Here is a 26,659-nt window from a genome sequence, read left to right on the forward strand (position 1 = left end):
TTCTCCTCAGTATAGGACTGGTTGAACTGCAAGGAAAGTTTAACTCAAAACCTGTGAGTTAAATCTGAACTCACTAGGTTCTGAAAGATTTCCGAGTTTTCAGCCGGGCTATTTCCAGTATTTGTTTTGGAGGATGTTGTCAGACTCCTGAGGGCTGTGTAGGCAGATGCTGCTGCTTTTTATTAATTGCTATGTCAAAATAAAAGTACTCACTGAATCCCCATCAGACTAATTCTGGCTTTTGGGAGAGAGGAGACTCTGAGGGAGGGATTTAGCTGTTCTTTTGGAAAAACTGTTCTGGAGCCCTGGGGCTCTTGTTCAAGATAAGTTAGCTTGGGAAATAAATCATGGGGTTTGACTGCTTCGACCTCTTGCTCTTCAGGTCTGGATGGGAGACAAAGCGAGTACTGTTCTGAAGAGATACACATTTAAGTGGAATCTGGAAGCATTTGTGTGGTTGCTTTTGATTCCTTCAGAAAGAAGTTACTGTTTCTGCAGAGCTACACAAGATTGGGGTGGGGGCATATCAGATTTATTTTGATATGTATCCTTACAGTTAAAACTGCTGGCTAATTACCCGGTGCAGAGTGAGTATGCTTGTGTTGGAAATCCGCTTGCTTAAATTAATTAAGAACCAGTGCACCTCAGGGGTGTTACCTCAGTGATGAGAGGTTGTGAATCTGCAAGGGGTTCAAGATCTCGAAGAGGGAAAGCCAAGAGCAGAACAAAGCTTCTCTTCTGTTGACAGTGGCTCAGACTGCACTGCTTAGACTAATAAGCCTTGTGCCTAGAAGAGTGACCTGATATGGTCCCTGCATGACTAAGCCTTCATAGTGTTTCTTCTGTTAATTAGTCTTTTTCTGATACCAGGGTTGGGCTGGGTACCTCCTGTTGTTCACTCTGCTTTTGTGACTCTTGTGTTCGTTTTGCTGTGGTGTTGTCTTAGTTGACTTCTGCATCTAGTCACTACCAGTGACAAACGTAATTAGGGGACTTGCCTAAGGTCTCACTTGCTGTCTCTTCCCTGCTCTTCTTCCCAGAGTCAGCTGAGCTAAATTAAAGTATGCTCAGTATAAGTCACTTGTATTTATATTGCCTTTAGACTTGCAGTATACTCAAGCTTCTCTTGTATTCTTGATAGAGGATTGTATATGTATAATCCACAGTTCATTGAGTATTTTTTCATTCTAAGGTCATTAGTGAGTAAATTCATCTGTCATGTTCTTCCAGCAGACAGGACAATTTTATGGCTGAACAGACTATTAAAGCTCAGGATGATGGAAATGTTTTGCATGTATAATGCACTCGATATTTGGGCAATATTTATGCATTTGTGTAGCCCCCTTGGGTTAAGCCTGTGCGTGAAAACTTGCACCAAGTGATGTGCACAGAATGAGGCCCTTGGGGCTGCCTGCATGGCTTCTGGGACAGTCTGGTAGGAGCTGCTTATACTGAAGATTTAAGGTATTTTGTGCCTGAAGTGGTGGTTGCTAAAGTCTTGATTCCAAATAAAACCTGTCAGAGTGGAATGGGTAAAGAGGATGTAAAAAGGAATGCTGAACAGGACAGGGCAGTTGGGACAAACAGTCAAACCAGCTGCCATTTCCAGCTGTTACATTTTCTTCCCCTGCCTTCACAGTAGGGATGACTGAGTGGGCCTCACATTGTTTTTCATAAGTTATGGATGGATGCATTTATTTCAAGGAATGGGAAAGTGTTTTGGTGGTGGAAGTTTAACCTGTGGGTATGCCTTGGGCTTTGTTGTTTATCCAATATATGTTCTTCCATGTGGCTGGAAGAGCAGTGACTTAAATAATGTTCTCTTTGAATACTGAATGATGTCTCTGAACTTACTGTATTCTCTTCCAACAAAGACTGCTTGGCTAATCTTCAGTGCCTGTGTGTTTTCAGGGAGACTTGTCAGATAGTTCTTGAGGGAATGTGGTAATTCTGGGGAAGTGTATTTTTACTGTAGGTGGAAATGCAAGCAAAATCCTGAAAGAAGCTAGGGGAATTACCTTTCCTGACAAAATTCTGAAAAATTTAAAGTTAATCTATGGAACTAATAATAATAATAATAGTGATAATAATTTTTGCAAATCTAATTTTCTGACATAAAAAGCCTTTAATAATCGTTACAGCTACAGCACAATTCTATCTTATTTTTGAACTTAACCAAGATAATAAGGATGCCTGTGTTTAAGATGGGAAGAAATAACTTGCTGGCTTTTGGCCTGTTGGAGTTAAGTTTATTTTTAAGCCTACATCTGCAATGCTTGCTGTATTTGTCCATGTGACTCAAATTGCATTTACTCATTTAGATCTACTGAAGCATGAGTGACTTGAAATGAAAGGTCTGTTAAAATGGTAGACCTGTCAATGAATAAATAATGTTGATACATGCATATAGTTCTGAGGAGTAAATCCTTAACCATATAATTGAATGGAGAGAAACTGGAAGGGTTGCTGTCAAGGTGTCTGAGTTACTTTTTTCCCCCCATTTAAATTGGTAGGACACAAAGAAAGCCCCTTACATCCCTAAAGAGCTTTTCATGCTGAGATAGTATTCATTTTTTAAAAAAAATCAGGTCTTACTGTAAAGAAACTTACTCTATACAATTCTACTGTGCAAAAATAGGTATTCAGTGCTATGAGGTAACAAGCATGGTGACAACTCCAAGACTTAGTTACCATCAGTTGACTGAATATGACTATTTTATTTTAAATATACTAAATGCTTAAAAAAAATAATATATATATATGCCATGAGCCATGCTGTAGTTTTCTCATCCTGTTCATATGTATGCTTTTGTGATCTGTATCGTAATGATCTGCTGTAGGCATTGTGTGGCAGCTGGTGTCTCTCTACCCTTCAAGGCACTGTATGTTAACAAATAATGTAGTCTCTGCCCCCTTTGTTAAGGGACACTTAGTTTCCAGATAGAAAGAAGTATCTATTCTTTTTTTGCACAGAAATCTTGTTCTATGGGCATTTAAGATATTTAGGAAGAGTCCAAGTGGAACAGTGCCTGAAGGTGCACATTCACTGTTGGGAAAGGCTGTCGCAGCCCAGAGTGATGTTGTAGGTGTAAACACACTGGCTCCTCACCAACACTAATGTATTTTCTTTTTTTTTTGTGTGTGTGTGTGTTTGTGTATGTTGTTTTTTTTTTTTGTTTACTCAGCCCCTTCTATGGAGAAGACTTTTACTGTGAAATTCCTCGGACCTTTCGCCATCTGTCATTTTATATTTTTGACAGAGATGTTTTTCGAAGGGATTCCATTATAGGTATGTGTTCATAAATTATTACTTTCTTTTCAGCCTGATTCTCTGTTAGATCATATGTAGTCTTATGAGTTGGGGGTCTTGATAGGACTGATAATGACAATGGTAGGTACTGCTCAGTATTGTCTTTTTTGTCAGTTGACAAAAGTGCCTTCAGTATTACATATTATATATTAAAAAGTTGGGAAATAAGTGCTGTCTGTTGTGATTAAGTAGATGTAGGTTGCAGTTTAACTGATTGCATTTTTTAAATGTCGACAACATCATTTGTCAGTGCATTTTTTTTTTCTTTACCTAAATGCAAGGTCTTTAGTCTTACAGTTTTCCTGGGCTTGTTACATTTACCTGAATTCGGTATTGTTAAACTATGATTACCTTAATGACAGGCAGAGTAATAGCTACTGCCCATAGGTACCCCCAGTATGATGATGACAGAATTTTGTGGAGAGTATCAGAGCAAACTATCTCTTATAGAATAGCTCTAAGACTTCCAGTGCCTTTTTGACATCAGCAAGATTTTAGCTTTTCCAGAGATTATTTGCTATGCATTTCACCTGCAGCAAATTGCATGACATTCCATTTATCTCTCTGGGGATAAAAACCTTGTAAAAGTCTAGTTGTTATTGAGGGAAACACTTTTCAGTTAAATTCACTTTAAGAATTTGGATATTTTTTTTTCAGTTTATCTTCTTTGAAGTAAGTCATGTATGACGACTGTTTATCTAATTTGAGTATAATGTGGCTGTAGCAGTCAGTGAGATGTATGTGTTGATAGAGCTTGTAGCAAGGAAGTTGTCCAATGTTGAGCAACAGGTTGTATAATGCTCTAAAATGTATTATGTTAAACTGCACGGGATGGTGGTGCAGATCTCTATGTATCTTTACGTTACAATAGCTCATAATGCAGTCACAAGCTTTTTCTTTAATTATTGTTTTACATGTGAGCTGAGAAACTGGGTCATTGTTCTCTTTATGTCCATAAGTGAACTCATGTGTCTGTAGTATCTGGCATCCTGGGCAGGAGGGGGTCAGTTTCTGGTTGTTGAGTGAGCTTTTGGAAAGCTTTTTGGTCTCTCTAATCTCTAGTTTCCCCTGGTACTGTCAAAGTAACACCTTCTTTCAGTTAATGAGTTTTTTGTTTTTGAAATTGTCTGATCTCCAGTGTGTCACCAGTTTTCAGCAGCTGCAGTGACCCATCAACAGGCCATGGACTGGGACTTTTCTTGCTCCGGGCTTTATTTACTCCCTCACTTGCATCAAGGGTCTCTGAACACTTAATACAAGTCAGACACATGAAATTGCAGATAGTGAAGTGCAAATTGTTTAATTTTCTCCATGTTTCCTAAGCTCACATTTTAATAATCAAACTTTCAGGAGCAGCTAGAGTAATCTTAAAGGTATGGGAACAGTTTATGAAAAGAAGAACTTGAAGAAAATATAAAAAGACTTTTGTTTGCACACTTTAATGATTGATCAGGTTTCTATTTTTCACTACCTCTTCCGGAAAATGCAATGTTAACTTTTGTATGTCTTGCAGAATCCACAGGAAGGCAAATTGCTATGTTACCATACTTATGCTAGCATCATGGACTGGCCTAGGTTAAAAGAAACCTTAAAGGCTATCTAGTTTCAGCCACCCTGGTTGAAACATAGTGAAGTGGACAGTTTGCACCAGACCAGGTTGCTCAGAGCTCCATCAAATTTGGCATTGAACGCTTCCAGGGATGGGGCATCCTCAGCTTCTCTGGGCAACCTGTTCCAGTTCCTCAGCCCCCTCACGGGAAAGAATTCCTTCCTAATATCTACTCTAAACCTACCCTCTTTCAGCTTAAGGCCATTCCCCCTTCTCCTTTCATTAAATGCCCTATAAAAAGTCCCTCTGCAGCTGTCTTGTCAACCCCCTTTAGGTAGTAGAAGGCTGCTATGAGATCTCCTTGGAGCCTTCTCCAGGCTGAGCGACCCCAATTATCTCAGCCTGTCTTGATAGGAGAGGTGCTCCTACCCTGTGATCAACTTAGTGACCTCCTCTGGACTCATCCCAGCAGGTCCACATCTTTCTTGTGTTGGGGGGACTCGGATCTAGATGCAGGACTTCAGGTGGGGTCTCATGAGCGCAGAGCAGAGGGGCAGAATCTCCTCCCTCGACCTGCTGGTCATGCTGCTTTTGATGCAGCCCAATGACAGAGCTGACTTTCTGGGCTTCAAGTGCTCATTGACAGGTCATGTTGAGCTTCTTGTCTGCCAGCATCCCAAAGTTTTTCACTTCAGGGCTGTCCTGAATCCATTCTCTGCCCAGCCTGTATTTGTGCTTGGGATTGCCCAGACCCAGGTGCAGGATCTTGTATTTGGCCTTGTTGAGCTTTATGAGCTTCTCACAATCCCACCTCTCACGCCTGTCCAGATCCACCTGGATGCCATTCCTTCCCTCCAGTGTGTCAACCCCACCACACAGCTTTGTGTCATTGTTGATGTAGCACTAAAAGTCAGAACTCGTGTGTTACTTGTCTACATTGAGACTTTACAGTCCATATTAACTATTGCAGTCTTTTTTCCCCTCTCTCCCTCTGTCTGTTCACCTTCCTCCTTATTGCAGCCATGCTTTGAAAAGCATTTTAAAGATGTGGAAGTGTGATAAATAGCAATGGAGAGAAGAAAAAAATCTACAATTTTGTCAGTTTGATACTACTCTATAAGTTCTGCTGGTAATAGGAAAATGTTCTGGAGAGAGAATAGTGCTCTGGAGTAACTGCATATGGTTATTTTCAGTAGCTCCTCTTGAACAGGATTCAGCAGCAGCAAAGCTCAGTGGTGGAGTTTTTTTTTGAGAAAGGGAACTCTTTCATTGGAACAAAACTGTAGTACTTGAATAGCTGCTCTTGTGTGTATCTTCAGCTCAGTCTTAAGACTCAAACCTTTTCTTGAAGAGGCTTGAGCAAGGGAGGTTTAGAAGAGGTCCCTACTGAAAAGGTTTGGTCAGAGTAGTGCTAGAGCAAGCTCTTTTCCACTGAACCACCAAATTCTGCTATTAAGGACCCTTTATTTGCATTTCAGAGATCACTTGTTATATTAGGTCATCATGAAATGCTTCTGTTGAAGAAAATGCGGTTACCCATGCTCATCCAGCTACGACATTTCTCAGAGAAGGCAGTTGGGGGTTTTGTCTTCCATCCAGGAGATTAATTTTAAGTCCATACGTTACTCAGCTTGTGAATTTACCTGTGTATAATCTGGTATGTTTGAGCATCTCTTGGCATTGTTTGTTTGGCTGGTTTTGAAGGGGTCTCAAAACAAAGAGAACAGAGTGCGTATGGATCAAAATTGTGAGAATTTGACAAGTAGCTATCTTTTGAAGATGGTTTGTTAGAGTTCCTTTTGATTTGTTATTTACTATTTCCAGAACTTTGTCTTGGTGATATAATACTGACTCCCAGGGTGTCTGGAGCTCAGAGTAGGCACCCTTTTATTTATTCAAATATGAAGTTTGTGATGGTAAGTTCTTAAACTTCCGAATTCAACTCGGTGTGTGACAGATGAGAATGCTTAAGCCACCAAAAGCGGAAGATGTGGGAGCGAGAAAATGAAAAACAAGAACCCTCTGAAACCTCTGACGTAAACTTCCGAGGAGAGCCAGAGTCAGAAACTGGAGCATATGTGTAGCAGATATGTTTTGGAACACACTGTAGTGTTTTGGCATACAGGATGGGAGGACTGTGCAGATAAAGATATCTTTTGAGTTTGCATGTTTGTTTATTACGTTTGCATTTTCTTAATTGAAATTGCAGAGTCATCTAGGATTTTGTTAGCTAAACAGATACATCTCTTGAACAGCTGTGTCTTGGAAGAATCTTGGATGCTGGTTGAAATGCAAATATAATGAAGAAAATGCAGAGCTTGGTGGATCTGAAATATTTTTGTCTTTTTTATATAAAATGTAGCAAATATACAGTTACTGTGAAAGTAAACTAATCTTAAGTTGTTTAATTGATGTTGTCTTTCTTGACTGTTACTGGCTAGAGTTTATATACTGTTACGGTATGTTGAGATGCTTTGAGTAGGAAATGTACTACTGAAAGTAATAGTAACCACAATTTAAAATGTCTTTGTTCCTGAATGATGTAATAGTAGTAGACCAGTTTGCTTGAACATGTGTGTATAGAATAGCTATTTTCCATCTAGGTGTTGCAATGAGAAAAACATTGAGGAAATGGAGATAACTTGAAAAACTGTCAATTGATACTGCTTCAATAACAGTGGGGAAAAAAGATACCTCTGGCTGGATGCAGTAGAAGGAATATTAGAATAGTAGTGCTGCTACATCAGGCAAATGTAAATGTATGCTCTTTAATAATTATTTTGATATTTTTCAGCTTTTTAGACATGTTGAATGAGACAAACTGTACCAAAAAAGTGGCACCCTTAATAACTGAGCTAGATTTAATGCAGCAAACCATCTCTGTGCTGTGCCCCAAGCTGGTATTCTCGTAGGTGTGTAATGAACAGCTCAGGCTGCCAGGCTGTGACCTTAAACATACAGATCGGTTAAAAAACAGGAAATGTGCCACACCAAGTCACTTAACACTGCGGTGAGAGATTAGTTAATATCATTTGCCCTTTAGGTGACAAGTACACAATTATTTATCCTCTTCTTAAATCAGTGTGGTTTTTTCACCCCAGCACTTCATTTGTTTTGGTAGCAGATGCATGAAACTGACTTGCATAACATCTGTGTTAAGCAGGAACTGAAAAGAACAAAATGCACCCTCTGTGAAGTTCTGAGGGGAAAAAAGTACTGTGCTGTCCCTGTATTGCACTGAGGAGTAAGAACTTTTCTCTGAAAGTTTTTGGTACTCCTGAGGGGAGGCGTGGTTGCCATGCTAATGAGGATGGAATGGTGCTGAATAAAACAGATATGAAATGCCAAAGCCTTTCAGTGAATGAGCAGAAAGCCAGCGGGGAGAAGACTAGTGAGTGGTTCTGTTAATTACATTTACTATAACTGCTGTAAGTCAGCTTTGTAGAGGTTATTGTGTTCTACAACAAATTGAAACTCTTGTGGCCGTTGTATCCTGGCAGGTTGTAATTGTCTTCCTGCTGAATACTAGTTGAGGTGAAGCAAAGAAAGGCAATAAAACAAATTTGCCTTCAGAGGTAGTTAAACTTAGCTACTCTGGACTAAAGCAGATGAATCCAAATCACAGTTCTTGGAAACTCTCTCGGAGTGAAAGCACCTTGGAACTGAAAGTTGTTTGAGGCTTTTCACGTTTGAGGCGCCTTCATTAATGGCTACTTCAAAAGCTGAGGAGACGTGTTTGTAGAGTTGCCACCATTTATTACCAAACATCAAAGCAAGCCATCTCCTGCTATTAGGTGACTGTTACCAAATGCAGCTGAGGCATCACCTTTTGATTATTGATTTCAAAGTAAAAAATGAAAAAGAATCATCTCTGCTGAACTATGCTTCTTGCTGGCTAAGTACAGGAAAGATCTTCTGATACAGCATGAAGCAGAAATCAAGATATTAATAGAAAATTGTGTTACTCCGTTTCTTCTACCTTGACCATGGTTTAGGCAGCAGTCACAATGTGGTTTTTACTGTTTCCATAATGTACTGTTGGATGACATGGGAATAATGCAGCTCCTCAGTATGGTATAAATATAGGTACTAAGGAAATAGAGGAAATGGATGACTGTCCCACAATGACAACTTTAAAGAAGCTATAAACTGGAATTACCCTGAGGTGGTTCTCTGTAGTTGCATAAAGAGGCTAAAATAAGTACTTTCTACATAACATAAGTTGTTAGAATGCACTCAGAAGACCTTTTAACATAACAGGTGATCACGGGAGCAGGAAAACAAAGTTGAGCTTTCAAAAAGTGTTATTTCTTCTTTGTCCTATAGGTACACACATTATAAACAAAACTACTGAGCATAACGTGCTAGATCCTCAGCTGTCCTTTTTTGTAACCTTCCTCCTTGCCTGATGACAAATGTTAATATGGTCTGTATGTAGAGTATCACCACAGATCCATTGTCCCAGCTTACCTCTGAGTACTGTAGTTTGAGCTTTCTGTATTTTCTGCAATACTTAACTTCTCTCAGCACTAGCAGATATTAAGGAATCTCTGTCTGGTTTATGCCTTACTTGAACTAAGTCAAGACTGGCACTGTGGAAGCAGATGTTGTGCAGTACCGGGAAAGGGCTGGTGATACAGGGAAGGAAAAGAGATAGTTGTTCAGTGCAGGCAGCATGATCAGAGTCTTGGTGCTTACTCTAAGGCAGACAACAGTGACTGCAAGTCTAAAGTTTAGACTGCTCTCCCACTGCAACCAAACATGGGCTATACCCAGTGTATTAAATGTATGAACATTTTAATAGCTCAGAGAGTAACTGGCAGAGAGTTGATATGAGAGGTGTGGCTTTTTTGTTTGGGGGTTTTTGTTGTTTGGGTTTTTTTAACAGGAAGGGAGAGTAGAAATTCTGATGTAAGCCAGGTAAGAGCTTTAGGATTGTGATGAGCAAAACCCCATTGATAAAGGATGATTCATGCAGTACTGCAGCTTGTGACTTTCAAGGGTAGAATCCACAGCCTACTTTTCTCTGCCTTATTATCCAAGATAAATTCCTTTACGGGGAAAAATGGATTTTATAGGTGATACTCGTATTTGGACTAGTTTAAAAAAGCCAACCAACCAAAACTGGGGTCTTGCATATTCTATACCTCAGTACTGTGGTAGCAGATGGTCTGATAGTGCTTGTGCTTCATGGTGCACTGTACAGGAGCTGGGAAGGAACCATTCTGCTGTTTCTAAGGCTCTGGAGCCTTATGTTGCCTCAAATTCTCATGCTTATCTTTGTAATCCTCAAGTAGGGAGTTTGCTTGTTTCATATTATGGGAGAGATGAGTGAATTTGTTCTGTTCTTGAACAAGGTTCTGTACTTTTCTTTGATAAGAAATCACTTTTCATATGGATAATTATAAAATTCTAGGTAGGCTGGAGTAGCACTGGTGCTTCGTGTTTCCAAGGTGATTCAAGTTTCATAAGGCTCTCACAGCCTAAAATGTTGATTAAAATCGATTCTGATTTGTTCTTAGTCTTTTCAGCTATTGAAAGGGACTTTGTGCATCTTCATGTCAGTGATTTTTAAATGAATTCACTAATATAGTCCATTTGTGCACTTAACATGCTAACATGAAGCAACTTCTGAACTAGCTTGCAGGCTATCTTATTGCCTAATATTGCAGCATATAGGAGATAAAGTAGTCTCTGTTCAGAGCTGAAAGAAGACTGAATCAAGTAGGCGTTTTGGGCCTTTTAATGTGTGACTCAGACCTAACTCTTTGCTATAAATTAACTGTACTGCAGCCATTGTTAATGGTAGATGTTGTAATAAAAAAATATTACATTATATTGTTTAAGCTCAGTTGGCAGCAATATGGAAAGTTCTGTTGTTTTCACTGTGCTGGTATTCCAACATAAAGATAAGATCAAGAGCTCCTGAAATGCTCTGGTTTTAGACTTCTGTAAAGTAACTGTTGGATCACTTTTCAGATGGGGCCTTGTGCCCTTCTAAAATGACAAACTCCTCTCCTATTGCTGTCTTTGACTTCTTTTTCAGTAAAGGAAACTTCTACTAGTCTAGCATATGTCGTAAATGTAACTCAGCTGCAAACTGGCAAATTTTTATTAAAAGGTGGGATATAATCCTTTAACTGATGCCTAAGCCTTTTGTCACCAACTGGTAATCCAGCTAGAAGGTAGTTGTGTGTGGATGGAGAATGCCTGAGCCAAATTATCAACTCTATTAGTCTGTGTATGGTGATGTTGACCCTGAATTAACAAGCACGGGCATGTCCAGGGACCAGTTAATGGGCTGGATTGACTTGCCTTGGAAAAGTTTTTGAAGCCAGTGGAGGGCTGGGCATTGAGGGTGCAGTGCTTCTACAAGCACTTTTCCAAGCAGTGTAGCCAGGAATTCCTACCCTTCTCTGTTGCATATTTTTACCTCTGTGCCCAAATTCTTGACCTTCTACCATCTTCTGTCTCCTAGCTATGTTAACGTGACTCTTGAGTGAGGAAGCTGTAAAACAGGGCAGTTGAAACGACCTGTGTGTAAAAATGCCATCACTAGCCACATGTTGTGACCCCAGAAACTTCTTATTCCCTTCTCTTCCCACAGAATGTTTATTTTCATTGTTTGGTGTGGTTTAGATTCACTCAATTTCAACAGTTTCAGTACAGCCTTCTCAGAGGACAGGGGTGCATGGGTGGGGAAAGTGGGAAGCTCTTAAATCAGTTGGTACCATGGATTGTAAAGTGTGTTTTGCACCCTTAAGACTATCAAGAGTAGGTAATAAATTCACTCATCCCTGAGCTGGCTGCCCAAGTAATGGCTTATTGGTATATTGTTTTTTCCCTAAAGAGAGATTCACGGAAGGAAGGAATCAGGTGTGGCATATTGCATCTTTGTTTTGAACACAGGGCTTAGGATTTAAATGTGCCAGTGAAGATCTGTTCAGTCTGAAGTGAGGGGATATAGGAAAATTGCTGCCATATGGGTGAAAAACATGCAGGACTGTCTGAGGTTTTACTACCCTCCTCCATTCTGAGGTCTGGTGAGTGTCAGGCTTTAGAAAGAAATTAGTTCAGATGAGAACAATGCTTTCATTGGTGGTCTTATTGCAGAGAATCTGACTTTTAAAAATGTAACTTAACTAAGTTTTGAAATTATACCATATACTGTTCAACATGCTCTGCTGTTTCCTGCCTCCTCCCATACCATTTCTAAAGGCTTAAACAGACACAGACTCTGCAGCCTGGGGCGGCTCTGAGGATACCAGCAGGAGTGGCTGGGTGCCTCAGGTGCAATATTTAGAGTTTCTCAATGCTGTCTGGAAGCCACCCAAGTCTTGAGAAAGAATGTAAGACAATGGGCTCACATTTGGGAGCACGCTGAAGAACCACAAAGAGGAAAAGGTCCTGTAAATGACTGGTGGTAAACCTTTCTGACCTCTCGTGTCGGGTTTATCTTCAAGCAGAATTTTAGGTCCTTATTGTGTAGTGTCAGGTCAAATGACAGGTGCCAAGAGCTTGTAATTATTGGCCAGGATTTAACCTAGTTCTGGTGAGGCTACAAGTTGTTCGAGCCAGGTTGGATGTAGGCCAGCCAGTGGCAGAACAGTAACCGTGTACAGCAGGGCAAGGACTTACTCTGCTCAGCACCTGCACTGTGGCTTATGTTGATCTGGTGAGGAGGAAGAGGAATATGGTCTGGAGGAGCGTATGGACCTGGCTGGTGCAGGTGAGGAGTTAATAACAGAAATCGTGAGGGACGCTCCTGCACACAGAGAGCTATTTAATAGGCCAGATCAGACATTGTGCCCTGTCAGTACTGTATCTTTGTATATGTTTAGAGTGACCAAAGTGTAGGCCTTTTTTTACTGGTTTTGTTGTTGTTGTTGTTGTTTGTTGTTTTTTGGTTTTTTTTGGTTTTTTTTTTTGTTTTTTGTTTTTTTTTTTCCCCTCCCTAGTAGTCTTTTCTCCTTTGTGAATCATTTGGTATGTAGTGGAACACCCTGGATTATAGCCAGCCCAGTCAATACGTTTCAGTCATTAATATGACTTGCTTGTGTGCAGAGCAAACAGTGCTGTTCGAACAGTTTCCTAATCAAAACAGTTGTAACACCATGTTAACCCCCTCGAAGAGGGAGGCATGTGCCATTACCTGTGAACATTTGTGCTGCAGTTATGTATCGACTTTGTGGTCAGACCCATCTGGGTTATCCTGCGAGCTTTGTCTGAGAGCAGTGGAACTCCCTGCTGAGTGATCACACCATTTATGCTATGTACAGGTGCAGATATTGCACCCTCCTTGAGTTTTCTGCAAGGACGCTCCCTGCATAGGAAGTGGCTGTGAATGAGACTGATGCGGGTGAGGGTGTTTGGCAAGCGTGTGCAACACTGCAGTCGGGTGGAGAGGATTTCTGCAAGAGATTAAAGGGTGCAGCGAGGATAGCAAGCAGTGAAAGTAAACAGTTTCAAGTGAAGTCCAAAGCAATTATTGGAAGGTCATGCATTCAGATGCATTTCTCTCAAAGTGTTTTAGAGAATCTAGGTTCCCCACAAACCAAAACACAGACGTCATCACATAGATTCTCAGCAGCATAACTTGGTGTCTCCTGTTCAGCACAGTTCAGATGTCTTATTTACCCTTTCTGCTGTATTATTTTGTAGGTTTGTGTAATTACTGCTTTTCTAAGAAGTTTCAAGTCACTTGCTCTGCATAACCAATAAAGAGGCTGGTAATGAATCTACCATGTTAATCTCTAGTTAAGTTTTTGACAGGAGGTGGATCTGGTAATCTCTAAAGGACAAGCCAGAGTAGGAGGGTGCTGAGGGCAGAATGAGCAAAACTTGGGAGTATTGGGTCAGAAGTTCTGTGGAAGCTAGAGCAGAAATCCTGGCAGATACTAGAGAGGGCAGCCTCAGAAGGATGGCAGAGTACTTTAGAAACTGGGACTGGGAATCTGGAAACTCTCACCGAAGCAACCCGACAGAAGAATGCAGCAGCAGCTGCAGCATGGTATGAGAAGCAGCCCAGCAAACAGGAGGGCTGGGCGAAGCCATCCAGCAACAGCTAAAGGAAAAGGCCGTAATTTGAGGGAATGCTGGTGCGTAACAACTTGCTGCTGAGACTTTCATAAGCTTTTAGATTTCAGATGGGAAAATGCTTTGTGTTTGTCATTTCTGTAGTCTTCCATTGTGTAGGGGTTTTTGTTTGGTTTTTTGTTTGTTTGTTTTATTTTTTAAATTTATTTTCTTTGTAAGTGTGTTCTGTTAACATTTTCTGAGGTAAGGGATTACTGATGTCTAGTCGAGCTGCACGAACTTAGGAAGCTTTGGAAGTCTCTTTCCCACTAGGACTGTATCCGTTTGTGAGTTCTTATGCAATGGTATTTGTTTTAAAAAAAGCGTGTATTTTTGTAGCAAAGCAGTGGTTGCAAATTGTATGTGAGCGACTCACTCTAGCAGTGAAAATCTGCTAGCACACCACATTGCCAAAACCCAGCTTTCTCGAGCCTTGTTGATGTCTCTGACTGCCCTGGATTCTTTCATTTTGAACATGCTGCTTTGCTCAGTGCCTGGGGAACCACCCAACCCAAAGCTGCTTTCTGAGGATCACGTGCTCCTGAGGCATGCCACACTCAACTTTGTGTATACAAAGAAAGACATTTGGAAGAAGTTTCATTGCCCCTCAGAGAGTGTTTTACATAATGCCTGAGAGAGACTGGGCAAGACAGAAGTTTCCACTCTACATATATACTAGTCCTTAGCATTCATGTACATTAGTTCACAGCATGGAACAGGCTGCTGTTACCCTCATGTGGCAGTACCCTCCCTGTGCCCTCACTACCAAAACAGATAATTTGATAGGGATAAGAGTGGTTAAAAAAGGTGAGAGTGAAAGGTCTACGGTGTTTTTTGGGGTGGTTTGTTTTTTTTTCTCCCTACAGTCAGGGGTAGTACTTGGGTAGATCTATGTTGCAGAATGCAAACTCTTAAAAGATTTGAGTGAGGGAAGTGAGTCAACAGGGCCTCAAGGTGCAGATCTGGGAATCTGTTGTGACTTGACATCCGTTGTTGTTACCCTTTTCCTACAAAACTATGTAGTGAAAAGCCTCATCCTAAAATATTGTTAGCAATAACGCATGCATGGAACTTCACTTTGGGATTGTTATGGACATCTGCCTCAAAAATCTCTCCCCAACAGTTTCCAAGCATTCTTCCCACAAGTTTAATTGTATGTCAAAGAAATAGGAATGACGTTTTTACAATAAGCATACTTACAAACTTGTCTGCACTGCCCAGTGCTTCACTCTGTTAGGTGAGTATGATGTTAGGAATTCGAAGTCATTCACAATATGAAGTGGAAAAAGATGCTTATCAGAATTGTACCATCGTTAGTATTGGGCTCATCGTTATATACTGTGTAAAGGAGGATGCCTCAAAAAATTCTTTCCTTGCTCTAAAGCCTTTCTTGAATAGGACAGTCCTTAAATCATTGTTTTAAAACTTGGTTTCAATGGAAATGTACTTTTGGGGAGCTACAATGTGTCTTAAACTATGCTTCTGTTTTGTTTTATTTCCAGGAAAGGTAGCTATACAGAAAGAAGATCTTCAAAAGTATCATAACAGAGACACCTGGTTTCAACTACAGCATGTTGATGCTGATTCAGAAGTACAGGTGAGATTGTTAAGGAAGTATCTTGGCAAAGGAGTATTTGTAACAAGGTCAGGGCAGCTTTATGGGTTTCGTAGCTCTAGGACAAATATGTTGTTTCTCTACAAAAAGGAAGTGTTGCCCATCAGTATAGTTTAGTTTTGGTGATAACCACAGGGTGAGTTACAAGTGTGCATAAATCAGTGGAGGTCAGGATTCTGCCTACAGGAATAATTGAAACTTTGTGAACTATCAGGGTCACTGATTCAAGGAGGGGTGTGTTTATCTCAAGTATCAAATAACTTCAGGCCCTATAAATAACTGTTGATTCCTCAGGGAGTGGAGCCATCTTGAAAATAGTATTTTCAGGTACTGTTTTAAATACTTATGTTGTCATGGGAATTGCAACAAGTACATGTGACATAAAAAAATGCTCCTTGCCAGATTTCTAGGTCATGATCCAAACAATGGGAATGCTGATAATTGTATTGCTTCAGCTCCGTTTGGGGTTTAGGACTTCACAGATTTTTGTACACAGCAAGACCCCTCTCTTTTTTTGTACTTAACCTCTGTTCAAGTGGATTCTGTTTTCTATTATGTTATTAGGCCTTGTGAAAACAGTCATTAGAACAAAGCAAGAAATTAAAATGATGTAACAGGATACCAAGCCAGTTACTTTTTTTTTTTTCCTGTAAGTGTATATTACAGATCACTTTTGAACCACAATATTTGCTTAGGAGGCCACAGACGTGAATGTCTGACCTGTGCAAAAGTCTTAAATAAATGCAAGGGGAAATGCTGCTTAGGTACTGCCCTGTGTAGGGTTGGACACGGTGTCTTGGCTTTTCAGTGTGCACACAGGTCTGCACATGCCAGGTTGGAAAATGACACACATTCCGACACGTAGTGTGGTTATGTGTGGTGAAGTGGATGTGAAAACACATTCAAGGTTAGGTTTTTATTTGGAGAGACAAATGATACACCGCTGTGCATGTGATACAAAGAAAGCCTCATGACAGCCTGTTCAGCCTGTGACTTTCTCTTGAAAAATATTGATCTTTTTTAATGCCAAATTTCAATGTCACTGGTGATGGAAAGGCTTTTAACAGCCTTTTAACTTTGAGATCTATTCTGTTTACCCTGTTCACCCTCCTTCTTAACCCAAAGCCTCTTATGAGAGTGCCTTTAGAACTGTAGATTTAGTGTTTATTTCCTGTAGAATAAGAAAACTTTCCCTTTGTAAATTATCAGTTGAAGAAGGCCAATATTTGGATAAGCTTCTGCATTGTTTATGTTGTTACAATATTTACAGAGTGAGCTTGTGGAAGCTTTTTAGACCAGGGTGCTTTCTAGGACAGCATTGCTGAAGTAAGCAGTGAACTCAGAAAGTTTTGCAGGCTGCTTTAGCTTTTGGAGGGACGAGGAGCACAATATTTGCTGGAAAGGATGTTCTCTGTAATTATTTGTACGGTTTATCACTACTGCTGTTTGTATCTTTACAAGAGCCTGACTGTTAAAAGCTGTTTCTGGGCTCTGTGATAAGCATTTATTACAACTATGTAAATATGAACAGTTCTCTGATTTTATCCATTTACTTAAATATTCTTTGCTCTTTATGTTAAGGAGTCTGCAAGAGGGCTTTGTTTTTCCATGATACCGGAAGCAAATTTGTAAATGTTTCATACGAATTCTTATGCAAGTGAAAGTAGCCAAATTAAGTACTTTTGGGGTTTTTATGTTTTTACATTTGTGGTATCTCTGTTGTTTTTCTAAACACTTCTTCATTTATAAGAGAAACAAGGAATACTTGTGTTTATGGTAGGTATTTATGCAGCATTTCTCAGGTTTTGTGCAGTTTTAAGGAAAATAATTTGAGAAATTTTTCATTAATTGAAATTTGCAGTGAATCATGCAAATACTAGTAGTACAAAAGCAGTTTTAACAGTATCAGTTTTATCATTCTAGCATTTGTTCCCATTTGCCGTATAATCTAGTGGATTAAACATTGAGCTGTGTGCCAGGGAACTCATGCATCCTCTTGTTTTTGTCAGCCAGTGGCCTTAATACTGTTTTCCATGTTGTAGAGCACTTCATGGCTATTTAGTTATGCATCACAGCACCGTATTGAGGTAAGCTACTGTCACTCCAACACTTGGAATACAGTGAGAATAAATGTCAGAAAGAATGTGACTTGCTTGAGGTCATACAATCAGAGTGAGGAATTAAAAAAAGAAAAAAAGAGACCAGGTTTCTAATTCTTTCTAATTCATTAGGCCATGATATCAAAGAAACTGGGTGGCAGTGATAAGCTGTGTAGGACTTTAGTATGTACAAAGCCTGAAAATATTCAGGTTTTAAGCAGACCAGTCAGCACAGTCGTAAACTCAAAACCAGCTTAAAACCAATAGATTGTTGAAATATTAGTGGCATCGGATGCCAGGGTTCTTTTGGCCCAATTCTGAGACGTATTTAGCCTTGTTTTTCAGAACAGAAAGACTGATTTGAAATTATGGATAATAACATTTGCCATGTAAGAACTGATGTTTTGAGCTGTCTGAAGTTTAATGAGTAGAATTTAAAGTTTTGTTCAACATGGTTTGTACTTCACTTGTGTGAGTTTCTTTACATTTAAAAAATCAATAAGTTTTAATGTCGTATAACCTCGTTAAACATTGCTCCCGAGGTGTTTAGCTCAAGACTTTTTTAATTCAGTTTCGTGGTTTTACAACATTGCTGATACTTGCTGTCTTATAAAGGTGCTTTGTATTATCAGGAGTGAGATTGGCTTCATAAATTTTATTGCAGGTAAGGATGTTACTGACAGCAGGAGTGCGTTAACTGACAGACTACACAGATGGTTTAATGCCACCTCTGTTTATTGCTTGACGGCGGCAAGTAAAGGAGTCTGGCATGATTGCTCATCTTGAGATAAAAATGAGAGCATTTTCTGTCTAGGCTAAGTGCCTGCTAAGAGGCCTGTGACCTCAGCACCTCTGATGCTGTTTAGTCTCACGTGAGCAGCACAGGTGGGACTGTGCAGCTGCTTAGCCCACAGATGCAGATCAGGCATTACCACCTGCATGCCCTTTGTGGTTTTGGTTTGTCTTTGGTCTGGCAAACCTGCCTATTTGGGATAATCATCATCATCAGGTGCTTCTAAATTTCCCTTCATTGGGCAACAGTAACTGTCCCAACATAGCGCTTTGTCATTCAGCAATGGACTGTAACTGCCCTTTGAGGTTGACAGGCTTTTATTCCGTTCATCAATGCCCCCACATTTTACTGGCTAGTTTTGTTCTCACTAGTTTGAAAATGGCTCATTGCATAGTCTGCTTGTGTCCTGAATGCTGTTTAGATACAGTTGGGTGATGAAATAACAGATGTGCTCTAGGTGCTTAAGTTTGAGCAGCTCTATGGAGAACAAATTGTGAAACTCCAGCAAAATTGTATTTGTGTTTGGCATACAATATGAAATTACATGATATGTGAATATTTTCTTTTTAAATATAGACTAAAAATTAAATGTGATCAGGAAGTTTTATTATACAGAGTGCGGAATGAAAGTTGACAGCAGCCGTTTATGCATAATTTATGGCTTAACTTTCTGGACTGGAAAACTTGTTCTGAAAGTATGAAGCTATAACCAGGTGGGTTTGTGCATGATTAATTTAAGGAATTTTAAGTTCCCATCTTCTGAGGGAGCCTATCTCCTCCTCAGTGGGATGGTACTGTGCCCAGAGCTAAACACCCAGTGTCTGACAGTACAGTAGCCCAAACATTTCAGTGAGAAATAAAACAGGAATTAAGCCATTACTGAAAATGGTTTAACTTCTGTATTGAAATAGACTGTGAACAATCAAACAGCTTCAGCTAGAAGGGAGGGACTAGCAGCAGAAGAGACAACTTTCTAAGCTCTTTGAAGTCCGTAAGAGTATGATGTTGCACGCTTTCCATGGGACCTGTTTCTTTTCTGCTAATCATTTGTCTTTCAGGATTTGCATTCTCATACTTTTTGAGGTCTGGAAGCAAAAATTGCCCTGCTGTTGTGTGTACATCTCTTTTGATCCATGAATGTTTGCCTTTTCTTCGCAGAAGGAAGTTTACCCAACAGTAACTGTTTCAGATATTTGCCTAGGGCTGTAGATGACAGATGCTCTCAGTGGTCCATGTGTTCTCAGCGGAATTTAAGCCCAAGTGCACATGCAATCTTTAAAAGGCCTTTCCTGTTTTTGAATAGTTTTCTCCTTAATTTTTTTTCACAGTAACTTCATAATTCAAGTCTGTTTTGTGAAGTTTGGGCTTTGCAACCTGAATACCCTTTGTGTGCATGTAATCAGTGGAGTGGTTAAAGATCCAGAGATATTCTGATTAATATTGATATACACCAGCATTCTCCAAACCAGTAGTCTGTATATGCCAAAGCGGGGGAGAAATGTAAGGAGAATTAGCTCATTCTGACATGTTTGCCTGTGCAGGCTCTTGTTTTAAAAGTTCCCCTTTTCAAGTGTGCTTTGAGTTACTTCCTCCATGGCATTGACAAATGTGAAATGGTCATGTCCTCTTACAGTTGAGTTCTCAGTACTAAATGACAGAGTGCTTTTCCAAAGCCAGTCATGCTCAAGGTCGTATTGTTGTAAAACTCATTGTTGGGGCAAGAAAAAAAAGTCTGACAAAAACTTGAAAATTGCTCATTTCCCTTTCCTTCTCATAAGAACTTTGATGTGTCTGAAACATATCTATTTGGCTATCAACTTAAAAAAAATAAAAGGCATGTGAAGGGCAGATAACCAACACTGAGGAAGCAAATTCTCTCACATTTTAACCTTCTCTACTCAAAGCTTTGTGCGAAAGATTTACTGATGTTAAGTACTTTCTTCAGACACCAGAAGCCCTTCTTCCTCCGTTCACCACATTAGCATTTTGCCTACATAGACCTTTGACTATTGCTGATTAAACATGCCTTTTCCTGAGTATGGGCTGATGTGAGTGTCATGTGGTGTACAAGACTTCATTAGTGGAAAACATTACTTACAGTTATGTTTGGAGAGCACACCTAAATTTCTTTTGTTCTACTGGACATCACTGCTGGCCCTGAAATGCTACCTCTGATCTAGCTAGAAGAATCTATCCAGGGCACTCTGTGCTCCTCAAAAGAACTTTTCCTCCTTTGTCATCACCTTCCCATTGAATGCAGAATCTTTATCCCAAGTATCAGGCTTCATGAATGAAATCTTGGCATTGCCAGGGTCGGGGTTTTGCCACAAGTTCGTCAGAGCCAAGGTTTTACTAAAAGCTTTTGAATTAGCTCTTCTTCATTCAGTCCTGTGTGACAAAGAAGTTTATCATAGAACTGCAAAGGAAGCTGGAAGTGTGTTACTGTGTTTATTTTTTTTTTTTCACTCTACCTTCATAATATTATGGAAGTTTCCACACACACTTTCATATCTACCTATTTCCTGTTCTGTATAAATCAATGCTCTGTATATTTGTAGAACAAATCATGTTGGTCTGCAGTGACTCTGCTAATTGTTATTTAAGGATATTTATTTGAAGATAGACAAGGTAGAGCAAATTGTCTTTAGGAGCAACTGTATAGGGCTGTTTCACTCCAGTGATTGATAGAATTACGTTATCTGTTGAACAGTTAAAAGCATTGCATGCCTGCTGTCCAACACTGATATTTACTATCTTTGTGTATGTATTTAAAGCTCCTAGTGTAAAGATGAACCACTGACGCATTTTGTACAACCTACTGTAAGCATGAGTATATGCAAATTGTGGAAAGAAGCTGTTTCCCAGTTTGGTATCAGCTTTCTACCACACACAGGAAATAAATGGGTGTTACCGTCTATTTTGTGAATAGGTTCCTATCTTCTGGTTATTTTGAAAAGAGATGAAATGTCTGTTTTGATAGGGTGGGGAGATTCTCAAGGCTAAATGCCTACTGACAGAATTATTTCAGACAACTGAGCCATGCATCAGCAGTGGCAAATAACGTTTGTGATAAAGGAAAAGACCAGCAATTGACCAGATCCTGCTTTGTGGCAAGACTTCCTCCCAATATAACTGTAAGAGTGGAGCACTGAGACTTAACAGCACAAAGGACTAAGTCAGTCAGGTTTTGGTCTGTTACTCTTCAATAGCTAGTCTGTAACATGGCATGTGGTAAGGAGCGCCTACTGCTGAACAATATTTACATGGTTTTAAAGTATCATGCCTGGGTTTTGTGTCTGCAGAATACAATTTGTCTGGGGAAATTAAGACCTTTAATTTACACTATCTACATATTGTTTCTCATCAAAGTATTTGAGAGGAAAACATAACTGATTATAAGGATTTTGTCCATATGGCTGCATTCTCCCTTTAGAGAAACAGGAAAGTTAACATTGTGCCCTCTGAAGTTGTTTGCCAGTTATTGAGTGATTCTGACGAGCTTGCACATAAGGAGAGCAAGCATTCATCAGTTCTGCTTTACTTAGTTAGCATTTATGAATACATGCAGTGTTCATTAGAGCTGTTGCACTTTCCTCAGCAATAGACTGGGTTTTGTTCCAGTTTCTTGTGTGCTGCACTGTGGCCCAGCAGGCAGGCTGTGATCTGGAGCATGATCCTTAGACCTTTCCCAGTCGCCTGCTGCCCTCTGCTAAAGGAAGGAGCAGCTGTTACAAGCAGCAAATGTAGACAGCAAACAAACTCTTCCTCCTGCTCTCAAACCTGCTGTTAGGCTGTGACCTTACGTGAGGCTGCTGATAATACTGCAGATTTGGGTTTACCTAAAGCAATAGCTGCACCCTTGCTCTTTCTTTTCCCACTCCCTCAAGGGCAGCATTTAGTGAACCCTTAGAGTTTGGCTCAGTTTTATTATTTGCTTTTAAGCTTTGCCAGTGCCAGAAAGTGGCATCTTAGAAAGTTGCCTAAGAGGGTTTCAAAGTAGACAGGATCTGTCCAATAACATTTGCTATATCCTGAAATAAAAATTGCGAAGACTGAGAAAGCAACAACTCAAGTTGTTCCCTAGTTTGGAATGGTTTGTGTGCAGCACTGAGTTCTTCTAATGCTCATTTCTCCAGACAAATTGCAGCAAGATAAAATAAACCAACGCACCAGGGCTATCATAGTCCTAAATGTGAGATTCCAAAAAGATACTCTGCTGGCATTAGTCACTAGTGGGCTGTGGTTCATGTCACCTGCTCAGCCTAGTCCTCTCCTACAGCTCACTCCAGGGGCTTGAGTGAGACTGCCTGCAGTAACTTTTTACCAGCAAGATGAGAAGTGAAATGCCAAAAAGCCCTCACAATCAATCCCTCTTTCCATGCAACTGAGCAATGAGCAGAGTTGAACTGTGTTGGGAAAAGTGTCCCTTTATGGGATAAATGTTTGGAAAACTTCCATGCAGGTGCACTCACACCTTTGAGGGAAAAGTTCCCAGCAAAATTGAGTAGGCTAGAGAGAAGTAGAAAGCTGGGTGATCACAAACCTCTTGTCCAGCAGGTTTAATAGTAGACAACTACCATTTCCAGGAGTTTTTGTACTATCAATGTGTTTCAATCCACAGTAACTCACAGCTGCATTCCAAGGAGAAAGGAGGTGGTTAAAGGTAGGCTTTTCCTTTATCTGTAAAACCAGGACCTTGAGTCTGCTTTTTCTTTTCTTTGTAAACTTATGATCAGTTTCAAGTTTAGGTTTCAGGTAACTGTCTGTGTAGTAAAGGGTATATTTAACAAACGTTATTTGTTTTTTTCTCTCTAAGACCTTTCAAAAGTTTTGTTTGTTACTGGTTTCCTTTTGAATACTGTCTACTTCCTTAGAAATTCATTCAACTGATGGCTTCTTTAATCAATAACTGAAAAATGGTAGCTGGCTGGCCCCATTATGTGATGTTAGATGTGATTAGGAAGGATGTACAACCTATGAACTCACTCTCTGTATCAGCTGGAGTTTATGGAAAAGGAAGTGTTCAGCAGTTGAATTGGCACTCCGTCAGCTTGTTCTTTGAGAAGGTTCTATCCTTCCAAATGTGAGGGTTACGCTAATAAGCATAGCTGCTTCTAGGAACATCCTGAAATACATTTTTTAATGGAAATGTTTTGAGTAATTAATACATTCTACTTCAGAATTGTCAAACCTCTAGGTTTTTCTGAGGTTTTTTGAAGTGCTGAGGGGAAAAAAGGTTTATGACCTTAAAGCTCAGGACTGAGCCTAGATTCAGGCCCTGACTCCAAAAGAGGGATTTTGTCTGAGCAGGATCAAGGCACTGTTTCAGCTGTAAAACGGAGACAGTATTTTTTTTATCCTGTTGCATTGTCTAACCTTTCCTTCTTGTGAGTTTTGTCTGTAACTGCACATCTACTACAATTGGAGACTCTTGTTATTATCACGGTAGTTCTTTTAATAATAAAAATATGAATTTCTTTCTTATAAACTGTCAATAACGATCATGGCAATTCCCTGTTTCTGTGGTACTTTTAATCCATTATTGGTTGACCTTGTTGCATAGATTAACTTTTGGTCTTATGATACTGATTTATTGCAGTTTTCAGTCTTTCCTTTGAACAATGAGTTATCTGGTATTTTGTAAACCCAGCTAATGCCATTGCACAGGAATAAACTTATTCAGAACGAATCCTTATGTTTGCCTAACCGATTTTGTTTATGTAGGAGTTACATTTTCCTTGAATTAAACCTACAAGTATGTAACTGTAGCCTTATTTTAAGGTATTTGAGTTTTTAACTGGAATAAGATATTGGAAGATGTTCTGGGAATAGTTGTAGGCTGCTGGTCATAGTGATCCCATGACCTCTGTTTTGCTGTATGAAGCTTCAAGTCACTTTTTGAGCAGCTGACCATTTTCAAAGCCTTCACAAGAGAAAAATGAAAGCTACAACAAGTAAAAAGCATAAATGTTTCTATAGAAACATTGTCTTCCCTTAGTGTTTTTCTACAAAGGGATATTTTCTCTGGAGTTTCTAGATCTCTGTTCCTGTCTCTTAATTTCTTCAAAACTTGTAATAATGTTGACTTCTCTAGTAAAGGTGATTTGCAAGATAGCAGCAATAGTTTTTATCTGTTCACAATATAACTTTGTTCTCCAGAGTCCAATGGTTTAGCTCCTGTAATTAAAAGTTTGACTAGTGGAAGGGAGAACAGTGAAGAGTAAGGGAAAAGATAGTAAAACAAAAGGCAGAAAACCAAGGTGCTTAACTAGAGTTCTTAGCTGGTTGTGTGCCCAGCTCTTGTCGTGTGTGGGTACACTGGGCACTACAGTGGTACTAAGTCCTTAAGAGCTGGGTGTAGAAGTGCCTTTCTATGCATTTGTGCAGAGAAGTCCTGCTCTTACATGGGAGGACAGGCTTCAGTTCAGAAGGCAGTGACAGATGTTGACTTTTGAACACACTGAGAGGGTGAAGGAGGATACACGTCTTGCTGAAAGAGATGCATCAGGAGTCTGACAGCCAAATGCAACACCTTTGGGTTTTACGTTGTGACGGAGGGTTTAATTGTTTTGTTTAAAATGTGGCAAAAGACACCTGACGGGAGTCTTGTTTTTAAACTAACACATGTATTTGGGTCCTTCCCTGTTCAAAATGCCAGCGAGCTGCTGTGATGCCTCTGCAGCCATGGGTTTTTATACAGATTGGAGAGACTGTCTTCCTAGTTTTCTGGATGAACACCAGTATCATCTGCCACATGTACTTGAAAGGTTACAGCCCTGGCATGGGAAAAACTGTTACTTAGTCAGAATACTGAAGGTATTAGTAGGTAATAGAGGTTTAAAGAGTGAAGTGCAGGAAAGTGTGAAATGTGCATTCAAGGTAGTGCAGAAAGAATGGCACTGAGAAAGGGCATATGCTGGAAAGGGAAGAGAATTGATTGTAGCAATAAGAAACAATCTCATAGGCTTCTTCAGGACAAGTATTCAGGCACTGAATTCAGCATTAGTTTATACTGCTCAACCGAAGAGGACCAGGGGATGACCTTGAACTGAACTTCTGCATGTCTATGCTACTTAATTGTTGCTGCACTCCTAAGCTGTGCTTTGAACTGCCTTCAGCAGCTTTTGATATATAATATCGTAGCCCAAGTCATAATAAAGTTAGTGTGATGGTAAGGAGATGAAGACTGTCTAATAGTGTTGAATGGTTTTTTTGTGGAGTTTTTTTTTTGGTTCTGCAGTATAATTTTACTGATACTTGTCTCACAATTTATATTGTTTAATTGGTTTTATTTTTATAATGTTTAAAACATATAGGTGTTTATAATGCATTTCTGTGGTAGCTTTTCAATGATAGCATTGCAGATATTTGCTTAATGTTTGAAATGCTAATTACAGGTAAAGCTCCAACACAACATTTTTATGGTACTCCTTATCCTTTAATTGGTAAAGCATACAGAGATAAGATAATGGTGCGAAGTATGCATTGAAATTTACTTAAATGGCTACTAATCTGGATTTTGTGGCAGTTGAAAGACCTTAGGTACACAGTTGATACTTAATCTTTATACTTCTGGAATTACTTGCACTAGCTGGCTTGCTTTAGTTTAAGTTGGAATGGTTTGACTGACTATGTGTAAAACTAACTTTTATGTGTTTCTGGTGTGTTTCAGGGGAAGGTCCACCTTGAGCTGAGACTGAGTGAAGTAATAACAGACACCGGTGTCGTCTGCCATAAACTTGCAACACGGTAGGATTTGAAAAGTAACTGCAGAGTTATGAGAAACACACAGATTACAAAGAGTGTGCAGTGCTTCATTTAAAAATAGTTGGAGTAAACAAAATATTGATTTGGATATTGAATGTTCTTAATCAGCAATATCCTTATGAATTCATGGGATGCGAGATTTTTTTTATTTTCTCCTTCTTTCCACACTATCATTTTCTTCCTAATAGCTTTAAATGTTAATCTTTTATCCAATTTAGTCATAGCATAAATACTAAAAGGACATCAAAGGGTAATAAAATAATGTCCTTGTAATTTGCATCAAGGACCAGTTAAGCAATTTGTATCACAGCTAGTGTGCTGACAGTGTGTTACAGAGTTGACTTAACAAACAAGTCTGCCATCAGTTTTTAAAGCGGCCTCAGAACCAGCCATCCAACCTTATTCAAGTTGAAACATAAATGCCACAGGACTCAGATGGGAGTAAAGATTT

At 39.6% G+C, this 26,659-nt stretch overlaps 1 protein-coding gene across 1 annotated transcript in view; it reads left to right on the forward strand.

The window, feature by feature from the left end:
* Nucleotides 1-26,190, forward strand: part of LOC114069307 (ras GTPase-activating protein 3-like) — a gene marked incomplete at its 3' end in the record, with an annotated part of 71,622 nt that extends 45,432 nt beyond the window's left edge. Inside the window, exons 3-5 of the mRNA XM_027905998.1 lie at nt 3,186-3,289; nt 15,437-15,531; nt 26,114-26,190. Coding sequence (XP_027761799.1) covers nt 3,186-3,289; nt 15,437-15,531; nt 26,114-26,190 — 276 coding nt within the window. The remainder of the gene's footprint in view (nt 1-3,185; nt 3,290-15,436; nt 15,532-26,113) is intronic.
* Between the last annotated feature and the right edge of the window lie 469 nt (nt 26,191-26,659).

Source organism: Empidonax traillii, unplaced genomic scaffold, assembly GCF_003031625.1.
Source record: "Empidonax traillii isolate 1590-97213 ecotype Southwest subspecies unplaced genomic scaffold, ASM303162v1 scaffold1232:size202910, whole genome shotgun sequence".
Taxonomy (NCBI): Eukaryota; Metazoa; Chordata; class Aves; order Passeriformes; family Tyrannidae; genus Empidonax; species Empidonax traillii.